Raw genomic sequence first — 27,868 nt, 5'->3', positions numbered from 1 at the left:
AAGTCTTTGTTTGAAGATAGGGTTAGTGCAGAAGTCTGCTTCGAGGTCCCCAGCAATATATGCTGAAGGGGAGGGTAGGGGTTGATGCCAGCTCAGGGTGTTGGGTCAGTGGTCTCCTGCTGATGCCTCATCTCCCAGGACGCTTCTGTTGTCCCTCAGTGCTGTTCTGCAGACCACCCAGCCCATTACATTTTTTTTTATTCTGGACCAAAGGAGACCATCAGTCACCTTGGAGGTGTGGTGGGTAAATCCCATCAGAGGAACAAAAGAAGGCTGTAAGATGGCAGATAGTCCAGCTGGTAAAGGCAGTCAGGGTGTGAAGGTTAAGCGGCCCAGAGAAAGCAACAAGGTAGGAGCTTAAACACCCAGCCCATATCAGATGGTAAATACTCTACAATCAGCACAGATTTCTCACTGTGTGTTAAGAGTGGAATAGAGGCCAGAACATGGAAAAGGCCAGGATGCCATGATAGTCCCACGTGCACCTGGAAGGCCAGATTACAAACTTAAGCATTCTCAACAGAACCCTTCTTTGTCATTTAACAAATATATAATGCTGTGTTCTCCGTAGTGATTTCTAAAGCAGATTTTGTAGAAAAGTACTTGGTGGAATGCTTGAGTTAATCTCAACCAGTGGTAATTAGTCAGGACCACATTCCAGTGCATGATTGTTTTGTTTTGCCCACCATACCACCCCACACAGAAACTAGCAAATTAGCCTTGGCCTGCTCTATTAGGAATAGTCCAGCTGAGACTAAGAGCCAGAGACCCTCAGAACTAGAGCACAAGCAGCCCTAAAACTTATTTGGCCCATATGCTTTATTCAGTCGGTGATTGAGTCCTATGATGGAGTGAGCACAGGACCCCGGTCTAGGCTCTCACAGGGTGGCACTGAAGAAAGCACAAAAGCAATGGGTAAAAAGCTTGAAGTAATCTCTACCACTGGTAACTGCTTGAGGCTGAATTCTAGTCAATCATTGTTCTGCCCACCATGCCACCTCTGACAGGAACCAGCTATGCTCCAATGTTTGCATCATTGGAAATAACACGTTCTAACCTTAACTTAGTGATAGCCACTTTATCAGCCAGTGAAAGGTTGGACAGCCCTGCTTGAATTCCAGATCTCTTCAGGTTGCTCATAGATATCTATTGATGGTGCAAAAATGGCTTATATAACTACCTACATACACCCAGATATATAATCATAAGTAAGCAGGTTTATATATGCTAGGTTTTTTTATTAGATGTCAAAACACAATCTTTCTCTTGTGATGCGCAATATCACTGGCTTTACAGCACCAAGAAATAATTAAAACTCTTTTTAGATGCATGTTATAATTCAATACACTGGTCTAAATGTACAGACTTTTTCTGTTAAAGGCAAAATTCTTCTGGCATAGCGCAGCTTTTTAACCGCCATGTGATGGGTATTTATTGTGGCTTGCATGTTTAAGTGGAATTGTTTCTGAATACCCTTATTATCTGCTTGTTGATGGGTGAGGGGTGTGATAATGGCATTTTTGACCCCTGCCGATTTCCACCAATCCACATTAAATATGGTAGGTCATTGTTTTGTTATGGCATTCAAACAATCAAGTATATAATAGGAGGCAGGAAGGTGGCAGCGATTTTGGAAAGTAATAAAAACACCTAGTGGCTTGTCTGGGCTCTAAACCATCATTGTAGGAAACGCTTTAGATGTAACTGAAGGTCAAGCCAGTAGACTCAGCCCTGTCAGCCTACGCCAATGAGTTTTAAGTGGGTGCTAAAGCCCTTTCAGCCCAATGGTCGGTTCGCATCTGTCACTAAGGACAGGCCAGGCCACTCTATCCTGGTGGGATACAAAGGGAACGACTGGCCCCTGCACGGGTATTGTGGGTATCATCTGTCCCGTTGGACACTACCCTATAGAAAGACTGGCCCACTCCCTATGTTTCTGACAACAATAGCAGGAATCCAAAACCTGGTCAAAACTTCACATTTGAAAGGCATAGCAAGGCAAAGTCAAGGAGTGCCTTGTAATCAAGCACCAAAAATGCATAGCACAACACCATGAAACAATTCAAAACAAAGAGCTTCGAGTAACTTTTAAGTCGAAATTGTTGCAACAAAAAAACAGCAAAGGGTATGTGCCAACAGCTTAGAAACACCAGACAGACTATGATACATTCCACCAAGACCATTCATGCAATATAAAACCTACGCCCAGGTGCCGAAGAGAAAATGCTAAAACCCTTTGTTGACCACAACAATAAATATTACAGATGTAGAAATGGATCTAGCCACAACGAAACACGATCACACAGGACAATCAGAATGAGTGTGACAACACTTCAGCACAAATATCTACCAACAGAAACATGAAAACAAAATCAGGATTTCCACTTAATTGAAATTTGAAGTACAGGCACCCCACAAAACAGAACTCTGGAAGGACAAGCTAGTGTTCCGCATGCATAAGGAGCACATTAACTAATTAAAAATATGGCTGGAAGTACCTCTAGATCACCACAGTGGTCACCACATTAGATGCAAGTTAGTTTTACTGCTTTACCTGGTTGATTTGGTAAAGTTATCAAGGAAAGATATGAATTAAAATAAGGATCAGATGTTTGTGCTGGTTTACAACATTAACAGACATCCTTCTACTACCAATATAACTATTGAGAAGGGTTTTCCTCAAATCCCTGTCAAAACCAGCACATGTCCATTGCACTTAGACTAGTCTGAGGACAATAATTGGCAGCCTTCTAAAGTTTCATCACAGGTATCTGGGATGAGCTTCCCATTACGCAGCTGCTGCTCCAAGCGTAAAAAGCAACATTAGATTAGTTTGGCATCCACTTTGAGGTCTAGATGCCAGGATTTTTTTTTACAAACAAGAAATGGATAAATCAGGAAAGGTTTTTTGTTGCTTTCAAAGCAGCAAAAGGCCTGTTCAAAAAAGCAAAGGCTTAAAATTTGGTTTACTCTTAAGAATCCAAAAGTCCAATCTTTCGCTAGAATGCTTGTGAAATGTTTAAACTTTGGACAAGTAGCACCATTTTGAAAATTATAATTTAAAAATAAACAGATACATAATGTAGATTGGGTTTCTCGCTGGAACAAAGCATCAGCTTTCAGAGGGCAAGAGGTTTCAGTATGTTAACCCTTCAAGTGCTGCCGTCGCCCAACGGTCGTCGCGAGCACTACCTTGCCAGTGCTGCGCACGTCCGTTGGCCGACGGGGCCGCACCCGTTATTCGAATGTTCAGCACTGGACGCTGAACGTTCGACGCTCCTAAGGTGTTAAAATAGTAGGTATATATCCCATGTATTAAACAAATAGGCTGCATTTTATACAATGAAGTACACAAAGATTGTTTTCTTGAGCTAACTCAATTTAAAGTAGTTTTAAAATACTATTATTCTTTCTTAAGTGGACTGATATTACAAGTAAACAGATCTGAAGGCAAAGTACCCACAAGCTTTACATTATAAAAGCATGTACTGACGCTTTACAATATAGCTACTATTACACTATAGTTTTCCCACTTTTTTTGTTATTGTCAGCCAGCAAAGTTGTGACCAAAAAAATAAAAAGAGGGTGCCATAAAAATAGCTTGCGAGATTAAAGCAGGTTTAAAACACTAATAGAATGTCTGCGGGATCTACTATTGTTCTGCTCACAATTTCAAAGTGCAGCAAAAGCACAGCATTACGCTTGGTTTACCTAGAAATTACAGCGAGGTGAAGGCCAAGATAATTTTTTGCTTCGTATTTGTCCAAAAGTTTGAATACATCAAAAGACAGTAATTACAAGCCAAACAGTAAATGCAAAGCCAAATTTTGAAGTGTTTTGCCAGAAACTTACTGAAATCAAAACTTTTAGCAACAAAACGATACAGTGTGCTCAGGAGCCAATATGAGGAAGAGATAGCTCATTGGTCTAGTTTCTAAAAGCACAGAGCAGGAATGGGATGTATTTCAGTCATGCAGAATCTTAATATAGCCTGGATACTAACTGTGCAACAAGCTGTATGGCACAGTCCACACAGCTCACATCCCCAGTACATAGATTTTAAGACTATGAATAAGCACATTAGAACCACAACTATTTACAACCAACTATGCACTAAAAATATAATTACTGTAGGGAAAGAAAGTGCCTCATGAATAATAGTTGACATTTCCATCTACTACAAGTCAAGCACTCAATCCTCATCAGCGTATTTTGTTTCTATTGAGAGGATGTACACAGACCAACTCAAAATGCATCAGATCTGTGGCCAATTGGCAACAATAACACACACATAGCCATATAAAAAAGCATTAGAAACTATATGGTTTTCAATTAAGTGTCCCGGCACATCCTCCAGTCGGGAAAGAATTGTTCAGTTATTTTCAGCTTTCACGTTCTAACTGTTCCTTGTCGAAATAATCTCTCAAGTCGGCATTCCAAAGAAGGCCTACAATACCAAGCGGAACTATTTAGCAGACATATATGTTGAACTGAAGGCCAGCTCAACACGTCTCTTGCCGTCTGCCCAACTAAGATTGAAACACGATGTGCTGGTGAACTGTGCACTAAATTCTCTGTGAAAATTAAGAACCGTCGTTTTCTGTAAGCAGTTTTTAAAAACTACACTGGGAGCACTTCCCAACGCTCCTGATCTGCTGCTTCAGATATACGTCACCAGTGAATCGCTGCTTTAGGACACTCAGTCCAATGCCTCGCCTCCTCTTTGCAAACCCCGAGGATTCCTGGGCAAACCTGAGTTTTAAAAGTATTGAACACTCCTTGCCACAGGAACGCTGCACATCTGCAACACATGCAGGCACTTGGTTAGTTCTGTATTCTTCCTTGGGAACGCTGCCTATCTTGTAGCACTCACTAATCAGGTTAGGGAGTTACCATATGCGATTAGCAGGACATTTTAGAACATGAATCTGTACCCAGTATTAACTCATGACCTGCCAATTATCTTTACTACGGTCTCGTCTGTAGGTCTACGTTTCTTAGTGTGTGAAATATGCGGGTTATGAATTTTTCCTTAACTTGCAGTGGGACTTTGTGAATGACTTCCAGTGAGGTGGACTGCCTGCGTTCTACAGTTAATGCCCTTTGGATTTACAAACAGCATTCAATGAGGAGAAAGCTGTCACCGGTCTAGAAGGCCTAATGCACACCGTGACTGATCAATGCAATATGCATAAAACACACACCAAGGTCCGAAGAGTGACAGGGGTCTTAGCTCGTCTTGTACATCACATATAAACTACCACAGTGATGTAACTCATCAAACAGCATGTTATAAATGATTTCTAGAGTGCCCCACGCACTGCAGAGTCCTGAAATGTCAATGTGTGTTTATAATGACTTAAAGGTTGTGTTTGTTATTTCTAGAATGACAACATAAGGGGAGGTAACGGGCATCAAGCACAGCACATTACCTAATTGCCCCTATAGAAGGCTGTGTTTAATAGCTTCTACTGTAGCAAAGATGCGAGTGCGGTGTGTCATCCTGTTCCAGTCAATCACAAGGATAGAAACACTGGGATGTGAACTTTCTCATGAGGTCCTGGAACAAGGTGGGGTGTTATTGAGCCTGGTATTATCCCAGACACTTGTTAGACAACATATAAGGAAACAAAAATGGAACATTTGCCAGCACACCGACAGGTTGGGGTGTATTCAGTACCCCTTGCTTTGAAAAGACATAGCTAGCTCAAAGTATTGACTTCAGATGGCTAGGGTATCAGCTTACACACAAGAGAAGAGATGGTATACACCTCATATCAATTCATACTGTGACAGGAGCTGGTGCAAGGACCACGCTAGAATAAAATAAACAGGTGGATTCAGTAAGGTCTGTCATTACTCATGCTATTTTCAGAGATCATTGTTATAATGCACGCCTCGAACTCAACCATATTTGGGAGTTTAAAGAAGTGCTGCTGAAAAGATGCTTTCTTTGAGCAGACAGCCAGCAGACACCAACTCAGTATGTCAAGTAAGGAGATCGTCCACAATCTATGTTTTCTCAAAACTAGGCCTCCATACAGAGGCACCTTTCATTCAGAAGTACCACTAGGAATGAACAGTAGACGAGCCACATGATGTAATAATATCGTACACAAAGTGTTACTTGCCAGTCTGTGTCTAAGTGGACAGAAGAGTGAACACGGCATCACCTAGCAGATACTCACATTCACATATACATGCATTTATCAAAACGAATTGTATCTAGAACACAAGGTGTGCATGTACATGAGCACCTTAATTTGACATCCCCAACCACAAACCTCGGTTTTAAGCCTATGGTGAGAAATGTTCGTCCAGTTACTTAGTTGTCCTTTATTGACCTGTTAGCCCTCGAATCAAAATCGGGGGATGCCAGAATAGCGTTAATAATCCCGTTGATGCTCAAATTGTCGTTGATCGGATAGAGCATAGTTCTGCACTTGCCTATATTTTGGAAATGAAAGTCCGGAACTGATACTGAGAGGGGCAGTAAACTATAGATACGAAAACAAAACTGGATAAACTACTCACACATCGCCTACTGAGTTTACATGTTAAAGAGTGCTAGAGAGGACGTACAATTATACGGAGTTGAAGTGCCTTACAAGCCTCCTCTCACAATGCACAGTACATGCACAAGCCCCCCTCACCTCGGAGCTGCGGCAGTGGGGAGAGCTCCACCACACTGCCCTGACTGCGGAACTGCGACGAGCCTTGGGAGCGCTTCTGGCGCTGCGCCTTGCGCACAGATTTGCGAGTGAATCCGTCCACCTTCTCCGATGCAGAGATAGCCGACATGGCTGCGGCTATGCTAACGGCTCAGTCACCGGCAGGGGGCGGCGCTCAAAAGCTGCTGTCCGCCCCGTTCTCTCGGTCACTTCTCGTCCCGCACATGCCGCGGGGTACGTTCATGTCCGCCCGAAGGCTGCTGGCTCTGGCACCCTGGAACCTCCTGAACCGACAATTGTCAATATGGAGTGGCCCACTACCCCGGGCGTCCGCTCCTGTCCTCTCCCGTTAATCCCCGACCCCTTGCCCAATTCGCAACCACCACAGACCGGGCCCAGCGCTCGAGCACACCCCCAACCGACAACACTTCGAGCAGAGCCCGCGATGTAGACATAGAGAGCGGACTAGAGCCTTGTCTGCAGTCACTGCTCTCCCCTGCGAAGGCGCCATCTTTAACGAGTCAATGATCGACAGCAGACGGAAACAAACATTGTATTAAATTAAATGTAAACTTCAATTATTTAATTTTATTCGCGTATATAACGATTCAACGTTTATACATTTTAAAAGGTTCCACATTTTTAAAATAGATACCTGCCACTTATCAACGCATGTTGACGTGTACACATTATCTAAATTTTGTTTGCTAAACGATGTTCTAATTTTTAGCAACTACTGTTGCGCATGTCCAGTCACGTTCTGACATGCACGCCTAGTATTCACAGTTCTGACACCACTCTACAGCAAGCACCTTTGATAATGCTTCCCTTTTCTAGATCGACTGATGAAACTCCGAAGTAGGCTGTACCATGTCATTTTCGAGAGTGACGCGCCGAGCAGCCAATCCATTCAGCTCAACCTGGAGGTTAACAGCATCAAAAAAAGTAATATCACGCGGCCGGAGATGGGGAGAAGTACGTCACAGAAAGAAGGCTGAAAACAATGTTGTGGGTTGGGCCTTCGGTTTCTGTGACAATCTTAGGAACATGTGTGGTAGCTGCTGATGAATTTAGAATTAAAAGGGGCGTGGCGTTTGCAATAGGCCTGAAAGAGTGTAATTTAGGCACGTCCTGTTGATTGAGCTGACACCTAATTAATCGAACATAGAGGGGGGAATCTAGTTTGAATACAGGTTTGTAGCCAACCAAACGTGTTTCGAGAGCTTACTGGTAGTCTTGATTGTTGTTTAAATTAGTGCTCTGGAAGGTTTCTGCGCAATTGCCAGCCTTGTTGTGGGAACCATACCCTGGCCTTCGTTTTAACTTGTGCTATTAATGAAGCTTTGTTCATGGAATAACTAGGAAGGCGCGGTGCAACTAATGTAAACTGGCTTGCCTAAAAAACGCTCCTGTTTTGAAAACGTACTATTGGCAGATCCGCAACCTCTGAAGTTTCCCAGAGCCACACCTGAGTATCTCAAAATAGAAATTGTACAGTGCAATACAAAATTTCCCAGCTATCGCGACAGGAATTTTAGATTCTATTAACCCCTTGCATGCTCATTACGGCCCCTGGCCGTCATGCGTCACAGTGGGCTTGTGCTGACGACCGCTGGGGGACGTCCGAATCCCGCCCACTTTTAAAATCGCCCGCACAGCACGAAAATTCGCAGCTCATGCCAGGGGTTAACCTCATGCACGCTAGCGTTATTCTGCTCGCATACTGAGATTTTGGGAATCGCACTTTACATGACGAGCTGGGCTCGTCATCAGCGTGCGAGGAGGCTACGCCATGACGAGTCCAGCTCGTCATGAGCATGGAAGGGGTTAAGGACACAGTGGCGAGGCTTATGCTTTCTCAATTTCTTTACTACTCAACAGCAGCCAATGAGAAAAAAGTAAACATTACACTAAAACTACATTACCCATGAGGTTTTGAACTACGCCTCCTTAAACAACCAATAGTAAGAGAGGTTAGCATACAAAATAATGAGGCATCATCTTGCCTTCCTCTTTCTTTGCAAAACCAGTCTTTAAGTGTCAGAAAAAACAAAAACAGTCCTGGCTCTCAACGGAGAGCAGTAACAGTACATCCCACTCTCAACAGAGAGCACAACCCAAGATTCCTGGATACAACAGCTATCCTCCAACAACGAGGAGATCCATACCATAGATCGTCAAAAACATTCATTCTGTTTGGAATCAGTTCCTGAAACAGAAAACAAGTTTGAAAATAGGGAACCAAAACGGTTTGATATCTTAGGACGGGAAACAAAATTGCATAGGTAATCATCTTGACATCTTACCTGTACCAACGGGTGGGATAATCCTCACCTCCGTGTCCTTAATAGAATCTAAAATTCTTGTTGCGATAGCTGGAAAATTTTGTATTCTATGGCAGGACCGGAGGCTCAGATTATGCTGGTTCAAAGCTGACCAATAACCACAGAAGAAACATGCGTAATAGGTTTATATTAAAACACTTTAAACATTGAGTCTGAAGACCAATCCGCAGCTCTTAAAATATCTTCCAAACAAGACCCCAAAATATATGCCTTAGAGGCCATAGCTCCTTTGGCGGATTGCGCACCATAAACAGAAATCAATACTTGCTTCAGACATAACCCATCTGACCCAACACGCCAAGGTGGCAGATGACACTGGACAGAAGGGCTTTTGGTTTGCTAACAGCAATTGACCCAATGGGTTTGCCCTGTGCGCCGATGTACATTCCTCGTATACTTTTAAACACTTTAAAACACATAATGTGTCATTGTGAGGAAAAGCAGGATACTCAACCGAACATGACATGGTCTTCGTTCTCCTAGAGATAATGAAAGACACACCCTGTAGAGAGAATATCCTTCCTGCCAAATCTAAAGCGTGCACATCAGAAACTCTCCTACAGGAGATTAAACACAGTATCATAGCAAGTTTAGCAGACAATTGTTTCAATGACAAGTCTTTGTTATCAGGCCATGATTCCAATAACGACAAAACTTTAAAAACATCCCATAAAGTAGTGTACCTGGGGCGAGGCGGACAAGCCACTCTAATACCCTTCAGCAACTTACACACAAGGGGATGCACCCCCACCGGCTTACCATCATGGACGACATATACCAAGCCTTTACCTCCAAACCAACTACGACGAAAGCCACCTCTCCCAGTACACCCCCAGTAAATGCTTTCCCCGGTTTTAAAGTACTTACAACTGATCACATAAGGACCATTGTCTCTACAATCAAAACAGGATCCGCTCTTGATCCCTGTCCTTTCTCAGTCCTCCCACCAGTGATGGATTCCATCATTCCAGTTATTACACAAGTCTGTAACTCCATACTATTATCCGGGACATATCCTAACCCGCTAAAAAACACCTTACTGAAACCCCTATTAAAGAAACCAAGCTGGACAAAAATGAACTAAAAAACTACAGGCCTATTGCTAGCCTCCCTTTTTTAGCCAAAGTGGCCGAAAAGGCCATGAATCTTCAATTATCGGAGTACAGTGAGAAATACCGATTGCTGGACGATTCGGCTTCCGGAAGTATCACGGGACCGAAACGGCCCTGATTAAAGCCGCAGACGATGTCAGAGCAATTCGGGACGATGGCGGGACAGCAATTCTAGTACTGCTTGATCTATCTGCAGCTTTCGACACGGTCGACCATAAGATCTTGGTCGACCGTGTCGGAAAGCTGGGCATCTGCCACTTTGCCAGAGACTTGCTCGCATCTTTTTTGGCCGACAGAACACAAGCGGTCACCTTGGGACCTTACCAATCTGCACAACTCTCGCTGCCATGTGGGGTTCCTCAAGGCTCATCCCTTAGTCCGACACTATTTAACATCTATGTGTCGGACCTTGCTAATGTTATCAAAGCACATGGGATGAGCCTAACCTCCTATGTGGACGACACGCAACTGGTACTGGCCATCAAAGGTGACGGCGGTGAGGTGGCACAACGCTTCCAAAATGGAATGCTGGAAATTGCAGAGTGGATGGCAACAATTTGCCTCAAGATGAACTCAGAAAAAATTGAGGTAGTTATTTTTGGACCCCTCTCACCTGTTTGGTCATCATGCTGGTGGCCACCAGCCTTTGGAGCACCCCACAGTCCGACAGCTAAGGTCAGGAATTTGGGAGTCATTTTTGACGATGGTCTTAACTTTATGGATCACGCAAATAAAGTAGCAACCACAGCCCACCACAAACTTAGAATGATTAGGAAAATCAGCCCTTTCCTTCCAGAGGCAGCGACCAAAACACTGGTCAGCTCCTTGGTCCTATCGTCCCTATATTATTGCAACGGCCTATTCCTTAATGCCCAGGTTAGGGTCACGATGAAGTTACAGACAATACAGAACGCCGCAGCACGTCTGCTTTCTGGAACACCTAAATTCGCTGCCATATCCGATACCACTAAAGAATACCACTGGTTGACGATCCGGAACAGAATTAAGTTTAAATCACTATGTATAGTGTATAAGGCACTCAGCAATCAAGGACCTTCCTTTCTGAAGGACCAACTGAAACCCTACAAACCTTGTAGACAGCTTCGTTCCACCACCCTAAACCAGTTAGTGATCCCACAATCCAAAACAGTGTCTTGGGGTGACCGCCGCTTTTTAGTGGCTGCACCCAAATTATGGAACACTCTGCCTCAAAATATTAGGCTAAGCCCCTCACTTCTCCAGTTCCGCAAACATCTAAAGACATGGCTTTTTGATCAATAACATTCATCAAATTCCTCAGGAGCTTTTTAATACCGATTTGAAGTTATGCGAATTGTTTAGTGCCGAGACGCCTGCGGGTAATTGTTCGCGCTTTATAAATGGCAAAAATAAATAAATAAAAAATAAAATAAATCAATGTGATTGTGTCCAGCAGAGAGAACTGATCTGAAATTATTAACAGACCTGTATGCAAGACCTGATTCAGCACCTTCAGCTAAAAAAAAATAATACTTCCTTGACATCTGATCGCACGGGATCCACTTGTCTTTGAAGGCATCAACCCACATATCACTTCCATAAAGCAGAATATCGTTTGCAGGTGGATAGAGCCCAAGCTTGGTGTATAAACTCAGCAGCCGCCCATGAACGGCCCTCAATTCTTTTGTGTCTCCTGAAATTGTCAAAACCATGAGGGGTAGCTGGTTCTGTAGGACCAGAGGATGAGGGGATCCCGCTGGGTCCGGAGAAAGAATGGGAACACAGGGAGCTGAAAAGGTAGGTCCACTGATAACTCCAATAGTGTCGAAACCACAATTGACTCTTCCACAAAGGTGTGACCAACACTACAGACGTCTCTTGTTGACAGACCTGGGCCGCCACCCTCGGAATCAGAGCGAAGGGAGAAAAAGCATAATTGCTCTGAGAACCCCAATGTTGAAGGAACGCGTCCGTTCCCATCGCCATCGGGTCCGGCCTCCATCTGAAGAATTGTGGGAGGTGAGCATTGAGGCGAGAGGCAAAGAGTTTTATTCTGCATGGGCCTCGCATATTCATGATCTCTACAAAAAGTGAAGGATGGAGTCTCCAATCGCTGAAATCCCTCAGGAACCTGGAGTTCCAATCCGCTATCTAATTGAGCTTGCCTGGCAGATATTCCTCTATCACACTGATCTTCTGATCCAGGCAAAAATGCAGAAAGTCCCTCACAATATTGGCCAACAACCAGGATTTCGTCCCCCTTAGGCGATTGATGTATCTCACCGCTGAAACATTGTCCATCCTGAGAATGATGCAACAATTGCTCTTCAGAGGGGAGATCGATTTTATGGCAAAGGAGCCCACTAGCAGCTCCAGACAATTGATGTGCAACTTTAACTCGACGGCGGACCATCGTCCGCCGGTGGCAAAGTCTCCACCAGCTGGCGTCGGACTCTATGATGACGGCCGGAGAGGCGTCGAAAATGGTCCTGCCATTCCACGCTTCCATATGATCCAACCACCAGAGAAGCTCCTCCTGAGCCTCTGGCGACAGGGGAATCAGGTGGTCGTACGAAAACCTCTTTTGAAGATAATAAATCTTGAGTCGATGTAAAGCCCTATAGTGAAGGGGACCTGGAAAGATGGCTTGAATCGAAGAGGCTAGAAGGCTTACATTCCTCACTAAGACTCTCAACGAAATCAGCTGCTTCGACAGAGTGGAGTGGATCTCTCTCTTTATTGATTTGGTCTTGGTCATGGGCAGGAGAAGCTGGGTGGTGACAGCGTTTATCTGAAACCCCAGGAAGTCCATTTGTTGGCTTGATGTGGTTATCGATTTCTTAAGATTTATCACAAACCCTAACTTCTGTAGCAGGGAGGTCCTCCACCCTAAGTATGTGAGCAGGAGGTTTTGATCCTGTGCCAGAATTAACATGTCGTCGAGATACACGATCATGCGAACTCCCATCTCTCGCAGCCGAGTGACCACCGGCTTTAACAGCTTTGTAAAAACCCAAGGGGCTGATGACAGGCTGAAAGGGAGGGAAAGATACCAGTACCATTGCCCTTTCCAGGAAAATTGGAGAAATTTCTGATGGGAGGGTCAAAGGGGAACCGTGAAGTATGCATCTTTTAGATCCAGACAAACCATTCAGTCGTTCTCCAAGAGAAGAACTCTCAGCAGATGGACCCTCCATCATGAAGTGTCTGTATAGCACAAAGGGGTTGAACTCCCTGAGATTTAAAATGAATCTCTGGCCTCCTCCTTTCTTCTGTACCAGGAAAACGTTTCTGCAAAACCCGTTGTGAATGAAGGGTCCTACAGCAATAGCTTGCTTGGCCAAAAGCTCTTGAAGCTCTGAGTCGATAAAAGCTTGCTCTTGGTGAGAAAAAGGAGCAGAGGAGAAGGGGGCACCTTACCGGGAGAGTCTATTAATTCTATCTGATAACCCTGAACCGTGTGAATAACCCACGCATCCATGGTTAGATGTGTCCAATTCATCACAAAATGCAACAGTCTGCCCCCGAGAGGGAGCATTGGAAAGATTGGTGGACATACCTGATGACTGGGCATCGAAGTTCATGTAACCCCTGTTGAAGTGGTCACGGAAGCCACGGGATCTGGTGGGGAGAAACCTGCTTGTTCTGGCTCTTGGGTATACCCTCTGCGCCGTGGGGCGAATCCTCGCTACGGACTTGGGTTGGTTTAGCGGCCGGCCGAGCGTCCCCTGCCACGACTGGCCCTGCCAGAGGCTGGGTGAAAGACCCTTTTGAGCGATGACTGTGATTTGTCCAAGGATGCAAAAGTGTAGACAAATTTTGCTATGTCCTTGACAAATCGCTCCCCAAAAAGATGACCCTCTGCCTGAGGGCCTGGTTCGGCCGCGGCCAACTCTACAAGTTCCTGATCGATGCGCAAAAGGACGGATTTGCGTCTCTCCGACGAGAAAGCGCAGTTGGCGTTACCAAGGAGACCAATCGCCCTCTAGGTCCACCCCGCCAGGACCTCCGGATGAATAGCAGCTCTGGTCTCTTGTGCCTGAAGAGCCAATTCAAGGATCTTTGCCAGGGGACCTGCAACATATAACAATTTATCCTGGCATGCCCTAAGGGCGCAATCTATGCCCTTTTTTGGATCCTTCTTATATTTCTTCAAAAAAGTGGTCATAGATGAATCAATAACTGGGGTAAGGGCCACCATGTGAGCTAGATCGGGACATTCAGATTTAAGACAGGCTCGAACTTCTTTATCGAGGCTCTTGCGTAAGTGTGTTTGCATATATTCCGCCACTGCCAGGGCGGGAACCCAATCCGAGGAGCGGGGATGGACGATATCCGAGGGGTCAAAAGAGAAAGGGGAAGGTAGGACGGACAGGGATGAATGCTTCTTGGCACGTTTGCGGGGTCAGGATTCCTGGGATAAATCAGTGTCCGTGCCAGCATCAGTTATGTGTGTTCAGGGATAGAGAGAGTAGGGGCAGGGGAAGAGGGGGCAGGAGTGCCACCCTGAGCCTGTTCTTTAGAAGTGCGCAGTTTTGAGTAAACTTGAACTTGGGGCCAAGGAAGCCCAACTGGCTCGGGGGAGGGGAGGGGGGCAGGAGCAGGAGTACCAGAGGGAGCAGGGTCACTACCAACTAGCTGTTTCAGGCAGTAGGGCGAAGGAGAGGACTTTATCTAGTCTCAATGAGAGCTTCCATAGAGTCTTCATAGTAGCAATCATCATCCTCAGGGAGGTCAAAAGCAGCCACCTCCTCCTCATAGACTTTGCATTCTGACATAGTGAAAATATATATAAGGTATATATATATATATATGCGTCTCAAAAACTCTCCCGAGAGAAGCTACATTTTACAACCCACACTCCATAGAAAGCGGGCGTCGGTCGGGAGCAAAGCAGGGGCAAAGCTGGGGCAGCGGGGCCACACAGGTACCAAAATAGCCCTTGCCGATAGGACTAATGGAGGGTATAAGAACCCTGCCTTCCTAGTTGGCCAAGGTTTTCCAGAAATTATTTCCCCAGATAACTGGACTGCAAGGATTAATCAATCACAAGCGGTGAAAGGAAAAAATGCTGCCTGATTGTCTGGAGGCCCGGTACCTGCTCCGCCGTCTGCCAGCTGCGTAATAATTCCAAAGAACCAGCCCGGGTGAGGGTCCTTCCAGCTTGTACAATACGGGGCTGCACACGTGCACTGACGTGTGCAGGCTCCAGAGACGCATGCAGGCTTCCCGATTGGGATCCGGCGAGCACCTCGCTTCCTGAAGGGGGTCCAATCCCCAGAGCGCGAAGCACGTAATATAGACAAACTCTCATCGCGAGTGAAAAGTTTAATCCAGGCACACTGGAAATAAATTAAACATTTCTGGGCAACTAAAGTGAGCTTAAGTTGCAGCACAACATGCGCTGAGGGTGAAAAAACAGCAAATGCGCAATAGCGCGCGCCGAATACGGTGCGGCGCGAGAGTGCTACAAGCACAGTAACAAACAGCAATAATCGTAATTAAACAAGAATAACTCATTAACCATTAAATATATAAATCGCAATACAAATTATCACAGGTAAAGCATGAGCAAAATTATGAAGCACTTATCTTGGCTGCGGAAAAGAAAGAGGAAGCCCAGATTGTGCCTCATTATTTTTTATGCTAACCTCTGTTACTATTGGTTGTTTAAGGAGGAATGGTTCAAAGCCTCATGGGTAATGTAGTTTTTGTGTAATGTTTACTTTTTTCTCATTGACTGCTGTTGAGTAGTAAAGAAATTGAGAAAGCATAATCTGAGCCTCCGGTCCTGCCATAGAATCTGTAGTGATGTACATTAGTACATTGTCACTAGAGTTGTGTGCAGGGAAAGCTTTTCTTGCCGATGCAAAGCATTAGGAGATTTGGGACAAGACGGGACATGAAGGACTTGCTTTTTTATCAGCATTTACTGTAATAAATATACATGCAAGACTGACACGTGTGAGATCCATCTTTGCGCAATCCAGTTGTTGCCTTTTCATTCTGATACTTGTAGTATGGCATTTGCAATAAACAAAGAAGACTACAAGCACACCATTTGTAATAAATAAAGAGGACTACTATAAGTACCAGAATGCAAATTAGAAATTCTGGACCAAGGTACTTACACATGGAAATGGAAAACCTGAGAGTTCTGAAACCTATTTAACTGAAATAGAAACAAGGGCACGGCTGTAGAGCACACCTATCCACAATGAAGTGCCTCTGTTACTTACAAGAAATCTTCACTGTTCCTTTTTTTTTTTAAATTTTTTTTTATTCATCATCATCAAACATAAAGCATTTCATCTTTCATATTATTTCTGTCAGTTTATGAATCACAATCTTAAATGAGTAGGAAAAAAAAGGATACATACGATATATCTCTTCATAATAAAATGAGAAACTAAACAGATTATCCATTTGCTATTAGACTACAGAAAAGGTGAAAGAGAGAATAAAGGGGAAATTATACACTTCTTTAGTCATTTTCCAACTTTTGTTTCCAATCAGTTATAGGAGCCCATATCCTATTCCCCAGTTGCTTTATCTTCCGACCCTTATTATCGTACATCGCTTTTTCTAATATATATATCGCTAACAACCGCGATAACCATTGTTGAAATGTTGGCGGATTTTGGTCTTTCCACATTGTTGCGACTCATAACCGGCTTAATGCCATTGCTAAATATATGAATTCATATTCAGGTATTTCTACATCATCCCTAGTAACCCCTAGAACCATTACTTCGTTTGTTATATTGATTTTAATCTCTAGTTCTCGATCAAGGAATTTCTCTATTGAGTTTTTAAATAAGTCTAGGGCAGGACATGCCGCAAACATATGTATAGTGTCTGCCTGTGAGGCTTGGCATCTAGGGCAGACAATCCCCGTTGTTCCGCCCCATTGAGCGATTCTGTGCGGTGTATAGTAGAGCTCAAACAGGGTCTTGTATTGCTGAGCTTGTAAGTTGGTTACTTTTAGCACTGAGTTTAATAGTTGAAATGATTTTTCGACTTCATTGCCAGTTAGGTTTAGCTTAGTATTCCATTTCAATACAACCCTTCCGCAGTCATCCTCCTTGAGCTGATTCAATTCCCCGTAGATCTGGGATATCGAGCAGCCCTTTTTATCTCTTAAAAATTCCATGATTTCCTCTCTCTTATAATTGATATCCCCTCCCTGTTTTTTTGTCAAGGATGATCTGATTTGTAAATACTTTAAAAAGTCTCTACGATCTAAGTTATATAGCTGCTGTAAATGCTCAAATGTCATAAGGCCTGTCGTATCTATGAGATCGCCAATGGTTTTTACACCCAATGTGCCCCATTTCTTCATTACTTGATCATGGAATATCGTTGGTAAAAGTTGGTTCTTAAATAAAGGCGTATAGTAATTAATTCTCCCCATTTTTATTTTCTTCCTAAGGGCAGACCAAATTGATATTGCTGATCCAAGGGTCTTAAACTTAACTTTTTTATAATAACTGGCTTCATTAAATGTAAGGAGCCACTTGTTAGATCCCTTGATTAATAACTCATATGTGTCAGGGATACTATCCCCCCCTCTCCATTGGTCCTCCATATTCCCCCCCAACTAACCCTCTGATGTACTGCAGGACAGCCGCCCAGTAGTAAGCCTTGAAGTCTGGGACCGCAAGGCCTCCTCGTTCCCTTGGTAATGACAGGAATTTTAGTGCTCACCGTGTTCTGCCCTTGGCCCATATAAAGCGGTTTACAACTCCCTCTATTTCACCGAACCATTTGTTGTTAAATTTCAGCGGAATGGTTCGAAACAGATATAGTATCTTAGGCAGAAATATCATTTTTATTAAATTGCAGCGGCCTATTATTGTTAAATGCAGATTATTTAATCTGTCTAGATCCTTTTTGGCCTTTTTAATCAGTGGTCCCAAGTTCATTTCGACTATCTTAGAGAGATCTGAGGTTATCGTAATACCTAGATCAGCTGCAGATTCCGTTATTCTTTGATCTGCCATAGTTATTTTTTTATTAATTACAATTTGAGTTTTACTTTGATTTAGTTTATAACCCGACAGTGCCCCATATAAATTTGCTTCTCTTTCTATTTCCAATATCGCCGTATCCTGGCTCAGCAGATGTTACAGCCAAATCGTCAGCATACCCTAGAATTTTAGTTTCGAATCCATTCAGCAAGATTGGTTTAATATTCACATTTAACTCTATCTTTCTGATGAAAGCATCTATGTAGAAGGCGAAGAGCAACGGGGAGCAGGGGCACCCTTGTCTTGTTCCTCGTCCAATATTTATAATCCCACTCTGTTCTCCCATTATCCTGAGTCTTATCGTCGGGTCTTTATATAAGGCACTTAACGCTTTGATGCAGACATCGCCGATGTTTGCCTTAGCCAATGCCGTCCAAAGAAAGCCCCACGAGACCCTATCAAATGCTTTTTCGGCATCTAGCAGTATTAAAGCCATAGGGTCTCGTGAGGCTGCCGTCCCATCAAACATCGTGCACACTCTTCTAATGTGATCTGCCGTGCCTCTACCCGGGATGAACCCGTGTTGTCTAGGGGATATAATTTTGCCTATGACTGAACTTAATCTGTTGGCCAAGATCTTAGAATAAACCTTCGTATCACTGTTCATCAGGCTTATAGGCCTATAGGACCCAGGTTCTGTTGGAGGTTTATTTTTGTTCGGGAATACCACCATTGTTGCCTCCCCCCAAGACTCTGGAGGTGTTGCTCCTTTCTGTATCGACCCCATAAGCTGATAGAGATCCTCTGCTAAGCTGGGTAAGAACATTTTGTAAAATTCCAGCGGGATAAGATCAGGGCCCACAGCTTTTCCAGCGGGTAGATCTTTGATTGCTATTTGTATTTCTTCTATTGTGAAATCCATTTCCAACCTTGCTTTATCCGCTGCTGTCAACTTCTCGACTTGTGCATTTTCTAAATAGCTTTCTATCTCCCCACTATCCGCATCAGTGTCAGGATTATATAAATTCTGATAAAAATCTTGAAAGACTGAACAAATCCCCTTTGGTGTGGATGCTGATAGCCCTCCCTCTGAGATAATTTGTAAAATTTCCCCTTTTGTTGCCACCTGTCGGGTTCTAATGGCTAGTATATGACTAATCTTTTCACTATACTCGTAGTGTTCCTGCTTCCATGCCATGTACTTTCCTGCTGCTTTAACTGCGAATGCCTCGCCTACAACTGCCTTTGCTATTCCCAGTTTTTGTAATGTCTCTGTTACATCATGTTTGGCTCTAATTGCTTCCGTTAGTTCTTCTTCAATGTCAGCTATTACCCTTAGCTTTCTCTCTATTTCCTCCTTTTCTGTCTTAATTCTCTTCATAGAGAAACTAATAGTTTCCCCCCCTTATGCCAGCCTTCATGGTATCCCAGACTGTTGCGGGAGAAGCGGAGCCTCTATTCAGTCTTAAAAATTCTTTTAACCAGCAGTCCATCTGCGCTACATACTTGGGATCATATAGCAAGGCTCTCTCGAAGGTCCAACTAAATTTTTCCCTTTGCTGGTTTGTAACAGAGATATCCAGGACCAAAGGATTATGATCTGACATCACCCGTGGTAGCTTTCTTATCTTGATACTAGGTATCAATGCAGGTGAGATTAGAAAATAATCCAGCCTGGCAAGAGATTTATGTGGCATTGAGTAGTATGTACTCCCTCATCCAGCAGTATTTTGTTGTTCCCATGCATCGACAAGTCCGTTGTCTTGCATCATTTGTATTAGAGCCCTGTGACTTCTCTTTTTTCGGCCCGAGAACCTAGCAGGATCGTTTTCCACAGCCCATGAAGCCCATTGATATTCAGATCGCCACAGACTATGATGGGTATGGGCCAATTTGCCAGTTCTACATTAACATGGTCTAGGGTCTCTGGGTCGTCTACTATTGGAGCATAGATAGAGCAAAGAGTGAAGCTAGATCCATATACTTTGCATTCGATCATAGCCCATCGGCCATATGGATCTGCTTTTTGCTTTTTTACTGTTATGATCCTGCCCCGTGCCAATATTGCCCCCCCACGCGTCCTATGCCCTTGTGTGGTACATGTTAATAACTGGTATCCAAGCTGTTCTAGCAGAAATTTGCGAGATATCTCAATATGGGTTTCTTGTATACATACAATATCTGCCTGTACTGATCTTAGATATTCCTTCATCTCTCTTCGTTTTCTGGCGTCATTCAAACCACATATATTAATTGTGACTATCCGCATTAAAAAAATGACATTTTTCCCCCATTTTCCTTTTTCCCCCTTCCCTCTTCCCCCCTCCTCTATATGTTTTCTTGATGATGATGATTTTTTTCCCCTTTCCCCCCCCCCTACCCTCCCCTCCTGCTGAGGCAAGTAGACCTAAAGTCTCTGTGATGGTGTCTGACTACCAGTCTCCCTCAGCCCTGCGTCCTTCTGTATATGCTTCTGGTGTGCTATACTATTGTGCTATACATTATTCACCTTTCCCCCCCCACCACATCCGTGCTTCTCAGCTGTGTGCATAAGTGACCCTGGCATTATGTATTATGCATCCATTTGTTTCTCAATTTTCATGCCCTAAAAAAAAAAAAGGGGGGATCATGTTGTAGTATTTACTGGGCCACTTGCTTTTAGTGTGTCTATATACGCCTTTGCTTGTACTTCGGAGGTGAAAACTCTGACCGTGGATTTATATATAATCTTCAACCTAGCCGGATTCATTAGATATGCCTGTAGTCCCATTTGATGGCATGGTTCCAATAGTTCTCTCAGTCTCCATCGCCTTTCAACTGTCGTATGACAGTAGTCCGGGGTTGTGAAAAAAGATTGGTCATCAAATGACCGCTTTGCATTTGGTCTGGCTTTGGCGTACATTTCCTCCTGCAGTAAAAAATTCCCGAAAAATATCAAAATCGCTCGGGGCCTCTGCTGTTTCTGGGTTCCCCCCTGGGTTGGGGTTGGATTTTCCTTCATGGTCATGGGAAATCTATGCACTCGTTGGACTTCCCTATCCCAATCCCAGTGGCTCAGTTCCGGGAATGCGCCGTTCAATAGCTTCAGTACATAGGCTCTCACGTCATCCCCTTCCTTCCCTTCCTCTATGCCCAGGATCCTAAGATTATTTCGCCGCTGGCGATTCTCCAAATCTTCCAGTTTCCATTGGATGTCAGTTAGTTGCTGCTCATGTCCCTTTACTTTGGCTGCATCATTTACTTGCTGATCTTCCAAGGTGCTTGTGCGATCCTCAAGATGAGATACCCTTGTTTTTGTGTCTGCGCAAATCTTAGCCACTTTTTTAACTGAGCATTGCAGGTTCTTGGTTGCCAGTCGGTTTTTCTTCCCCTCAATCTTTGTTGCTTCTTGCAACTGCTTTATTGAGTCCAATATCTGCTGCAATGGGGGGATCTCGGCTCCTGACCCGGCTGTACCATCCTGTAGCATATGTTCCGGATAGGTGCCCCGCGTGGCGGAGTAGTCCCACTTTAAGGTGTTTGCGTTGTTGGCTCCACTGATACGTCGTTGCCCACTGGATGTTTTCTCTTGTGACTGCGTATCTCTTTGTCGCCTTGACAGCCTTTTTCTCCTGGTGACTGTATCCCTCTCATTGGGGGAGGCTCTACTATTCCCTGAGCTAGAGCCGAGGCTTGTGTCTGTTAGGTTCTCTCCCTCGCCTGACCCAGATGGGGTATCCTCAGATCCGTCAGTGACTGAGTAAAAATTGTCCAGTATATCTAGATTATCCTCCGCACCACTCGGACCACTGCTTGCTGTGAGCTCCTGGATCAGAGTTTCAGTTCTTAGAACCCCTGCATCATTTATATCCCGCGGAGTGGCTGCCTCCATCTCCTCCACTCCCACTTCTAGACCATTCTCTTGGTTTTGCCTTGGATCTAATATTGATCCTGGCTCTCCACTTTCCTTATTTAGTTCATGGGCCTCCACCATCTCCCCCCACTGAGTCTCTAGGTCAACTTCCTGCATATTACTGACTGTAAAAGGATTTTTTTGCATATTTGCGTTGTCCTTTCGTGTAGCCACAGTCTTCTCTTTTTTTTCTCCAACGCTCATGGGGCTTTCTCAGCTATGTGGACAGCATCAATTGCGTCAGATGTGCTACATGGGATATTTTGGACCACCGGAGAGAAATATCCTGTAATAGAGCTTACTACTGTCCCTGGGGTCGGTGCCCCCCCTCTCTTTCCCCTGATATTGCTGCATGTCCCAGTGTCATTTGCAATCCCACCGCTCTCACCTGGGGTATTTTCAAAGTCTTTGTTCTTTTCCTTGCTTTTCCCGATTTCCTTCTGGGTTGCTGCCTGTTTAGGTACACCTTGCTCAGGGTCTGGGGCTTTTCCTTTGCCCCCTCTTGTGTTTTCTGGCGCCATATAGCCTAACAAGCAGTTACCAGTTTTTGGGTTGTGCTGCCTGCCCACCAACCCTTCTCTGCCTCTGCGAAGTTTGTAGGTAGTAGCTCTGATCGAGCTGCCCCTCTGCCGGCTCTTCAGGGAAAGCTCCAGGTGATCTGTCACACTGCACGTAGCTCCAGACCTCGCCCTGAATTCGCTGCCGTTCTCGCGGAGCACTCCGCCGGCTCCGCTTGCAGTGCCGGATCCGCCCACTTCCTTTCCGAGACGCTGAACTCGGAGCTCCGTAAGCACAGCTGCCGCGGTCGCCAGGGGCCCAAAAACTAAACTCTCTGCAGAAATCCAAACGCCGTCCTTGAGAGCCACTTCCATGAAGGTACTGTTTTAGCACACCGTTTCAGCGTTCCTTGGTTTCAAAACTAGGGCATCGGGAGCGATCTCGAGTGCCGCTAGTCAGACGCCATCTTGCCTCCCCTCACACTGTTCCTAAGTTCCATGTGGTCGTCCCAGTCCTTACCTCTAACATACCTCCAACATTTTAAAAGAGAAAAGTGGGAGATTTTGAAAAATGTAATCTGGAGAATGTATTTCTCCCATTGACTTCTACGAAGCAGAGGACATTTCAGATGTGAGACAGTCAAAATAAAGCCATTTTTTGCTTTAAAAAAAACAGGAGTCTCCCACCTGAATGAGGTCTATTGGCATGTATGTCTCTATATCCCTCGTCCTAGGCATTGCGCTATCAGGGGTGTAGCTGCTGGTGAGAAAAAACTCAGGAGAATTCTTGGTAAGCCATACCCACCTTCCTGAGTGCTATATAAAGGGTAGCTAGCCCAGAAGAAGCCTCTTGTTAATTTTTACTACTCTCTGGGATGAGGACCACCAGACTTAGAAGTAAGTTTGGGGGACTAGGGCTCGCCTGCTGGGAGATTGTGGACTCTGCTATCTTGCAATGTGAGACCTCTGGTAGTAGGACTCTCATCGCTGGGTGATGATGTAGGCCCTTGTTGGTTGATCCTTCTCCCAGTTGGTGAAGGAACCAAGAATTAGAGTTGAAGGGATTTCTTCCTGTCCCTCTGGTGTCCGTTAGAAAGGTTGGCTTGGTCCTCTATCTTTCTGCTCTCCTTCTCCTGGCTAGTGAGGAAAACTGAGTAGCATAGTTGCTGGATTTGTTTCTGTTCCCTGGTGTCTGATGGTAAAAGTGCAATACTCCTTTCTTTGCTCTCCTACTTGGAGTTGCCAAAGTTGCAAAGGAGCGGAGTTGTGGAATTGACGGATGCGCAGCAGGAGTCTGCTGGCTCCCAACATGCACAGCCTTTCCTTTTCAGCCCAACATAGGGTAGACGCCTCTCGGAGATGAATTTAGATGCACACCTGCTCAGTGGTATGTTGTATTCGTAGTTGGTGATTTCTGTAGAGACTTTTTGTTTTTTGGATGCTGTTTACTGGAAGTTTTCCATCTCTGGCCTACAACTGGAAAACATTCCTGTAAGAGGCATCTCTTCTCTCCTTCTAGGTCACTATTATCCTCTTTCTCAGATGAGGCCTCCTCTCCCTCTCCTAAAAGTGTTGCATAAACTACGACTTTGGCGAAGTTCTACAAGATTTACCTTCCTACCCATGGCCGACACAGTTGAACCCGGTTTAGTGCACCAATGCTGAATGTGAAAGACAGGTTTTTGTAGGCCAGCAGAACCCCACTCAATACATAGATGAAGTGTAGCTAATGCTTTTGGTTTCCTAACAATCCCTGTAATAGAATAAGGGGTACAGTGGTGTTAGACCTGGCACTATTGGCGTAGGTCTCCCTTCCATTTTTGCTGTTGCCTCATGTATTTTGCTGGCGTTAGATGCTTTGGGCACTGTGCCACTGCTATCCAGTGCCACAGTGCAAGTGCTCCCTATTGTAAATTGATGTACTAATCAGTGTTTCTATGTTTTGTTATTTGGTTTACTTGTCAGACCCTAGTACAGTGCACTGAGTGTGCCCAGGGCATGTAAATCCAAATGCTGCTGGTGGGCCTGCAGCACTGGTTGTGCCACCCACAGAAGCAGCCTTGTAAAATATGTCTAAGGTCTGCCATTGCAGAGCCTGCGTGCAGTCTCGTACTGTCATGCTGACTGGGCAAGTGCACCCACTTGCCAGTCCCTAAACTGTCCTTTTTCTTCATATCAGTCACCCCTATGGTAGGCCCAAGGGCAGGGTGCATTGTAAGTATAAGGTAGGACAAGCCCTGATGTGTGTGGCATGTCCTAATAGTGAATTACAGCCATTTTCATGTTTCACTATTGCAAGGCTACCTGTTCTCCATAGGCCAGAAAGGGCTGTTAGAGTTATTACATGTTATAATCCTAACTGTCTCCGAAAACATGGTAGAAAATCGAGTTTAGTATGCCTGAACTCAGAATAATAAAATACATCTTTTAGTGAAGTTGGTTTTAACATTTTGTGTTTGCAAATACCACTTTTAGAAACTAGGTATTTTCTTGGCTAACCATTCAAACCTGCCTCTGCTAGGTTGTGTGTTCCTATGTTTGGTTTTGTGAATGACAGGGCTGGGGAATTCCAGGAGAAAGACTGAGTCACTCGGTGGTGAATAGAAAGATCTGCATCTAGATGGGAGGGAGGAGTTGCACCTGACCTTGAATAGGGCTGTGCCTGCCTTCCTAAATGCTGGTTCCACCCCCTGGGGAGCGGCTGATGTCTCTGCCCTGCACACTGAAAGAAGGGAAGGAGTCCTGTAAACAAAGTGCTCCAGGGCTGTACTTGCCTTCCACAATGCTGGCTCCACCTCCTGTGGGGCGTCTGATGATTCTGCCCTGCACTGTGAAAGGAAAGGAGAAGTCTAGTAAACAGAGTGCTTCAGAACTGGTTTGGACTGGGCAAAGGCCCCTCTCCCCTCAGATAACAAAGGATTTTGGGGTATAAATATTGGGACCCTGATCCCATGAAATTAGATCACTTTGGACTACAAGAAGAAACCTTTACTGAGGAGAGGAACCTGAAGAAACTGAGGAGAGACTATTTCCAAGCTGAAGTGCTGCTTGGAGGATTGGCCTGCAGTGGTTGCCTTACTGCCAAAGGAAGGAGAAAGGAACTTTATGTACATTGCTTTCAACTTGTGAAGGATCTCCAAGGGCTTGGAAAAGAGCTTGCATCCTGCTGAAGTTTCAGGTACAACAGACATCACCCCCCAGCCCCCCAGAGTTCTTTGGAAGTGCCTGCTGCTGTTTTGGGCCTTCTGAGGACTGAGTGTTGCAAGGAGCTAGAATCGCGACTCAATGAGAAGAAGCATGTCACCGTCGCTGTGCCTGCCATCGCAAGTCCGAAGGAAGGTGTCGCCTCAGGAACTGTCACACTGCACCGCATCAGAGAGAAGCGTGCCGCAAGAAAGAGGAAGCGTGTCGCCGTCGCTGCTGCCGTTGCAACTCCAAAGGAGGGTGTCGCCTCTGTAGTTGTCACACTGCACCGCATCAGGAGAAGAATCTTGCAACAAGGTCGGAGCGTGTCGTCATTGCTGTGCCTGCCGTCGCAACTCCGAGGGAGGTTGTCGTTGCTGGAACTGTCGCATTGCACCGCATCGACCAAGAGCACCTCGCATCCCCGAGAAACACACCGTCGACGGAGCTGCTGCCGTCGCATCTTGGATGTCGCCGCTGTAGTTGTAACATCAAGCCGAAGCTTCACGCATTGTCGGATAAGAGCCTCGCCGCTGGAGCTGTTGCAGTCCACGCATCGAACAGAGGACTTCTCGCATCCCCGAGAAGCGTGCTGCATCTGGAAGATCTTCACATCTTTATTTCTTTGTATCTGAACTTTGCCGCATTTCCCATCCCTGCAACATTGCTTGTCGTGGAAGCGCAACACAACCTAAGGTACATTGACGCAGAGTGTTGCATCTAAGAACTGAACTGAACTAAGCTTAAATCTACCATCTTAAAGTAATCATAGTGTGTATTTTTGTCGTTTATGGTCTTGTGGTAACTCTATATAAAGTCTACTTATTTTTTATATAAAACCTGAGTGGTGTCCATTTGTAGTGTTGTCACTGGGTTAATGTATGTGGTCACAACTGCTTATCTTACAACGCCTCTGAAGTAAAGCCCTTCTGCTCGTGACAAGCTACCAAGGGGGTGAGCAGGGGTTATTTTAGGAGTGTAAGCCCCTTATCCTGACTAGAGGAGAGGGTCCCTATTTGTCACAAGTACCTACCTGTGCCAACTAGAGACCCCCAAATCTAACAAGTAGCAACAGAAACAAACCTATTTTGTTATTCACAATATCACACACTTTGCTCTAAGAATAAACACTTTTAACTAAAAGCATTTATTACAAAAGGGCAAACCTGTTTCTCAGCACATATAAAATTACACAGGATATACAAACAGCAAGAAGTGAACAACAAGCGTCAAATTTAAATTTCTAACATGGTTAAAATGTACGCTGAAACCTAACACCCTAAAACCTACTTCTATGCCCTACATCAAAAGAGCATGGAGAGTGGAGCAACTTGCAGTCCAGAGTTTCTTACGGAGAAGAACCGTACTGCATATGATGTTTGCAGCAAAAGCTGTTGTAATCAGTGGAGGCGTGAAGGCAGTGTTCCTTGCAAACATGCGCTGCAGTAGCTGTCTTCCTCCGGAACTTAGCTTTATCAGCATCATGCGAGATGTAGAATCTTTGAAGGGCTCTGGCAGTAGGTGAGACCGTTTCGGGCAGAAACTCATGCGGTAATCTTGGCGAAGGACCTCTCCCAACAAGTGGTCAAGTGGCATCTCTTAAATACTAAATCTTATCAGAGATTGTAATTTCTGACATAAGTTTAGGATGTCTGACATAGATTATGTGTTTCAAAGTGTACATCTCAGACGTTTACTTATGAACTTATAAAATGAACGTCAATTCAGACTACACTATTTTAGCTATATGTCTGTATTTGTTCTTATTAACCATGACATGGTGATATGTAGACACGTGTCCCATTGTGACGTTGAATAAGGCGTTATATCTATGTGATTGTATTGTATTGTATATGCTTTATTTCAACAACTTGTGTCATGAAAGCTTCAAGAAACATTTAAGAAAAAATAGAAAAAGTGCAAATTGACATAGAATACAGTGAAATAGTCCAAAAAGTGTACACAAACAGTCCATAAAAGCACACTATTGCACCGCAACAAATAGTACAGTTGTCGAAAGCTACACAATAAAAGCTATTAAAAATGAATTAATAAAAACATAAGCGGTTTGCATTAAAATCAGTTAAAAGGTGCAAGAATACAATCCTTCCTGACATGGGCATCATAATAAGTACAATGGGGAACCCCCAATCCATGTTCCAGAGTTATTCTCAGTATCAATTAGTCATTTAGGGCTCTTGAAAGGGCACTAGTTCAAA

The 27,868-nt window shown here is 44.5% G+C and overlaps 1 protein-coding gene across 1 annotated transcript in view; it reads right to left on the bottom strand.

Moving 5' to 3' along the window:
* Nucleotides 1-7,126, bottom strand: part of PPP2R5A (protein phosphatase 2 regulatory subunit B'alpha) — an 885,130-nt gene extending 878,004 nt beyond the window's left edge. The window contains exon 1 of the mRNA XM_086927850.1: nt 6,654-7,126. Coding sequence (XP_086783976.1) covers nt 6,654-6,801 — 148 coding nt within the window. The 5' untranslated portion in view covers nt 6,802-7,126. The remainder of the gene's footprint in view (nt 1-6,653) is intronic.
* Nucleotides 7,127-27,868: the final 20,742 nt, after the last annotated feature.

The sequence above is a fragment of the Lissotriton vulgaris genome, chromosome 6, assembly GCF_964263255.1.
Source record: "Lissotriton vulgaris chromosome 6, aLisVul1.2, whole genome shotgun sequence".
Classification (NCBI taxonomy): domain Eukaryota; kingdom Metazoa; phylum Chordata; class Amphibia; order Caudata; family Salamandridae; genus Lissotriton; species Lissotriton vulgaris.
This window is presented reverse-complemented; position numbering and strand designations above follow the sequence as displayed.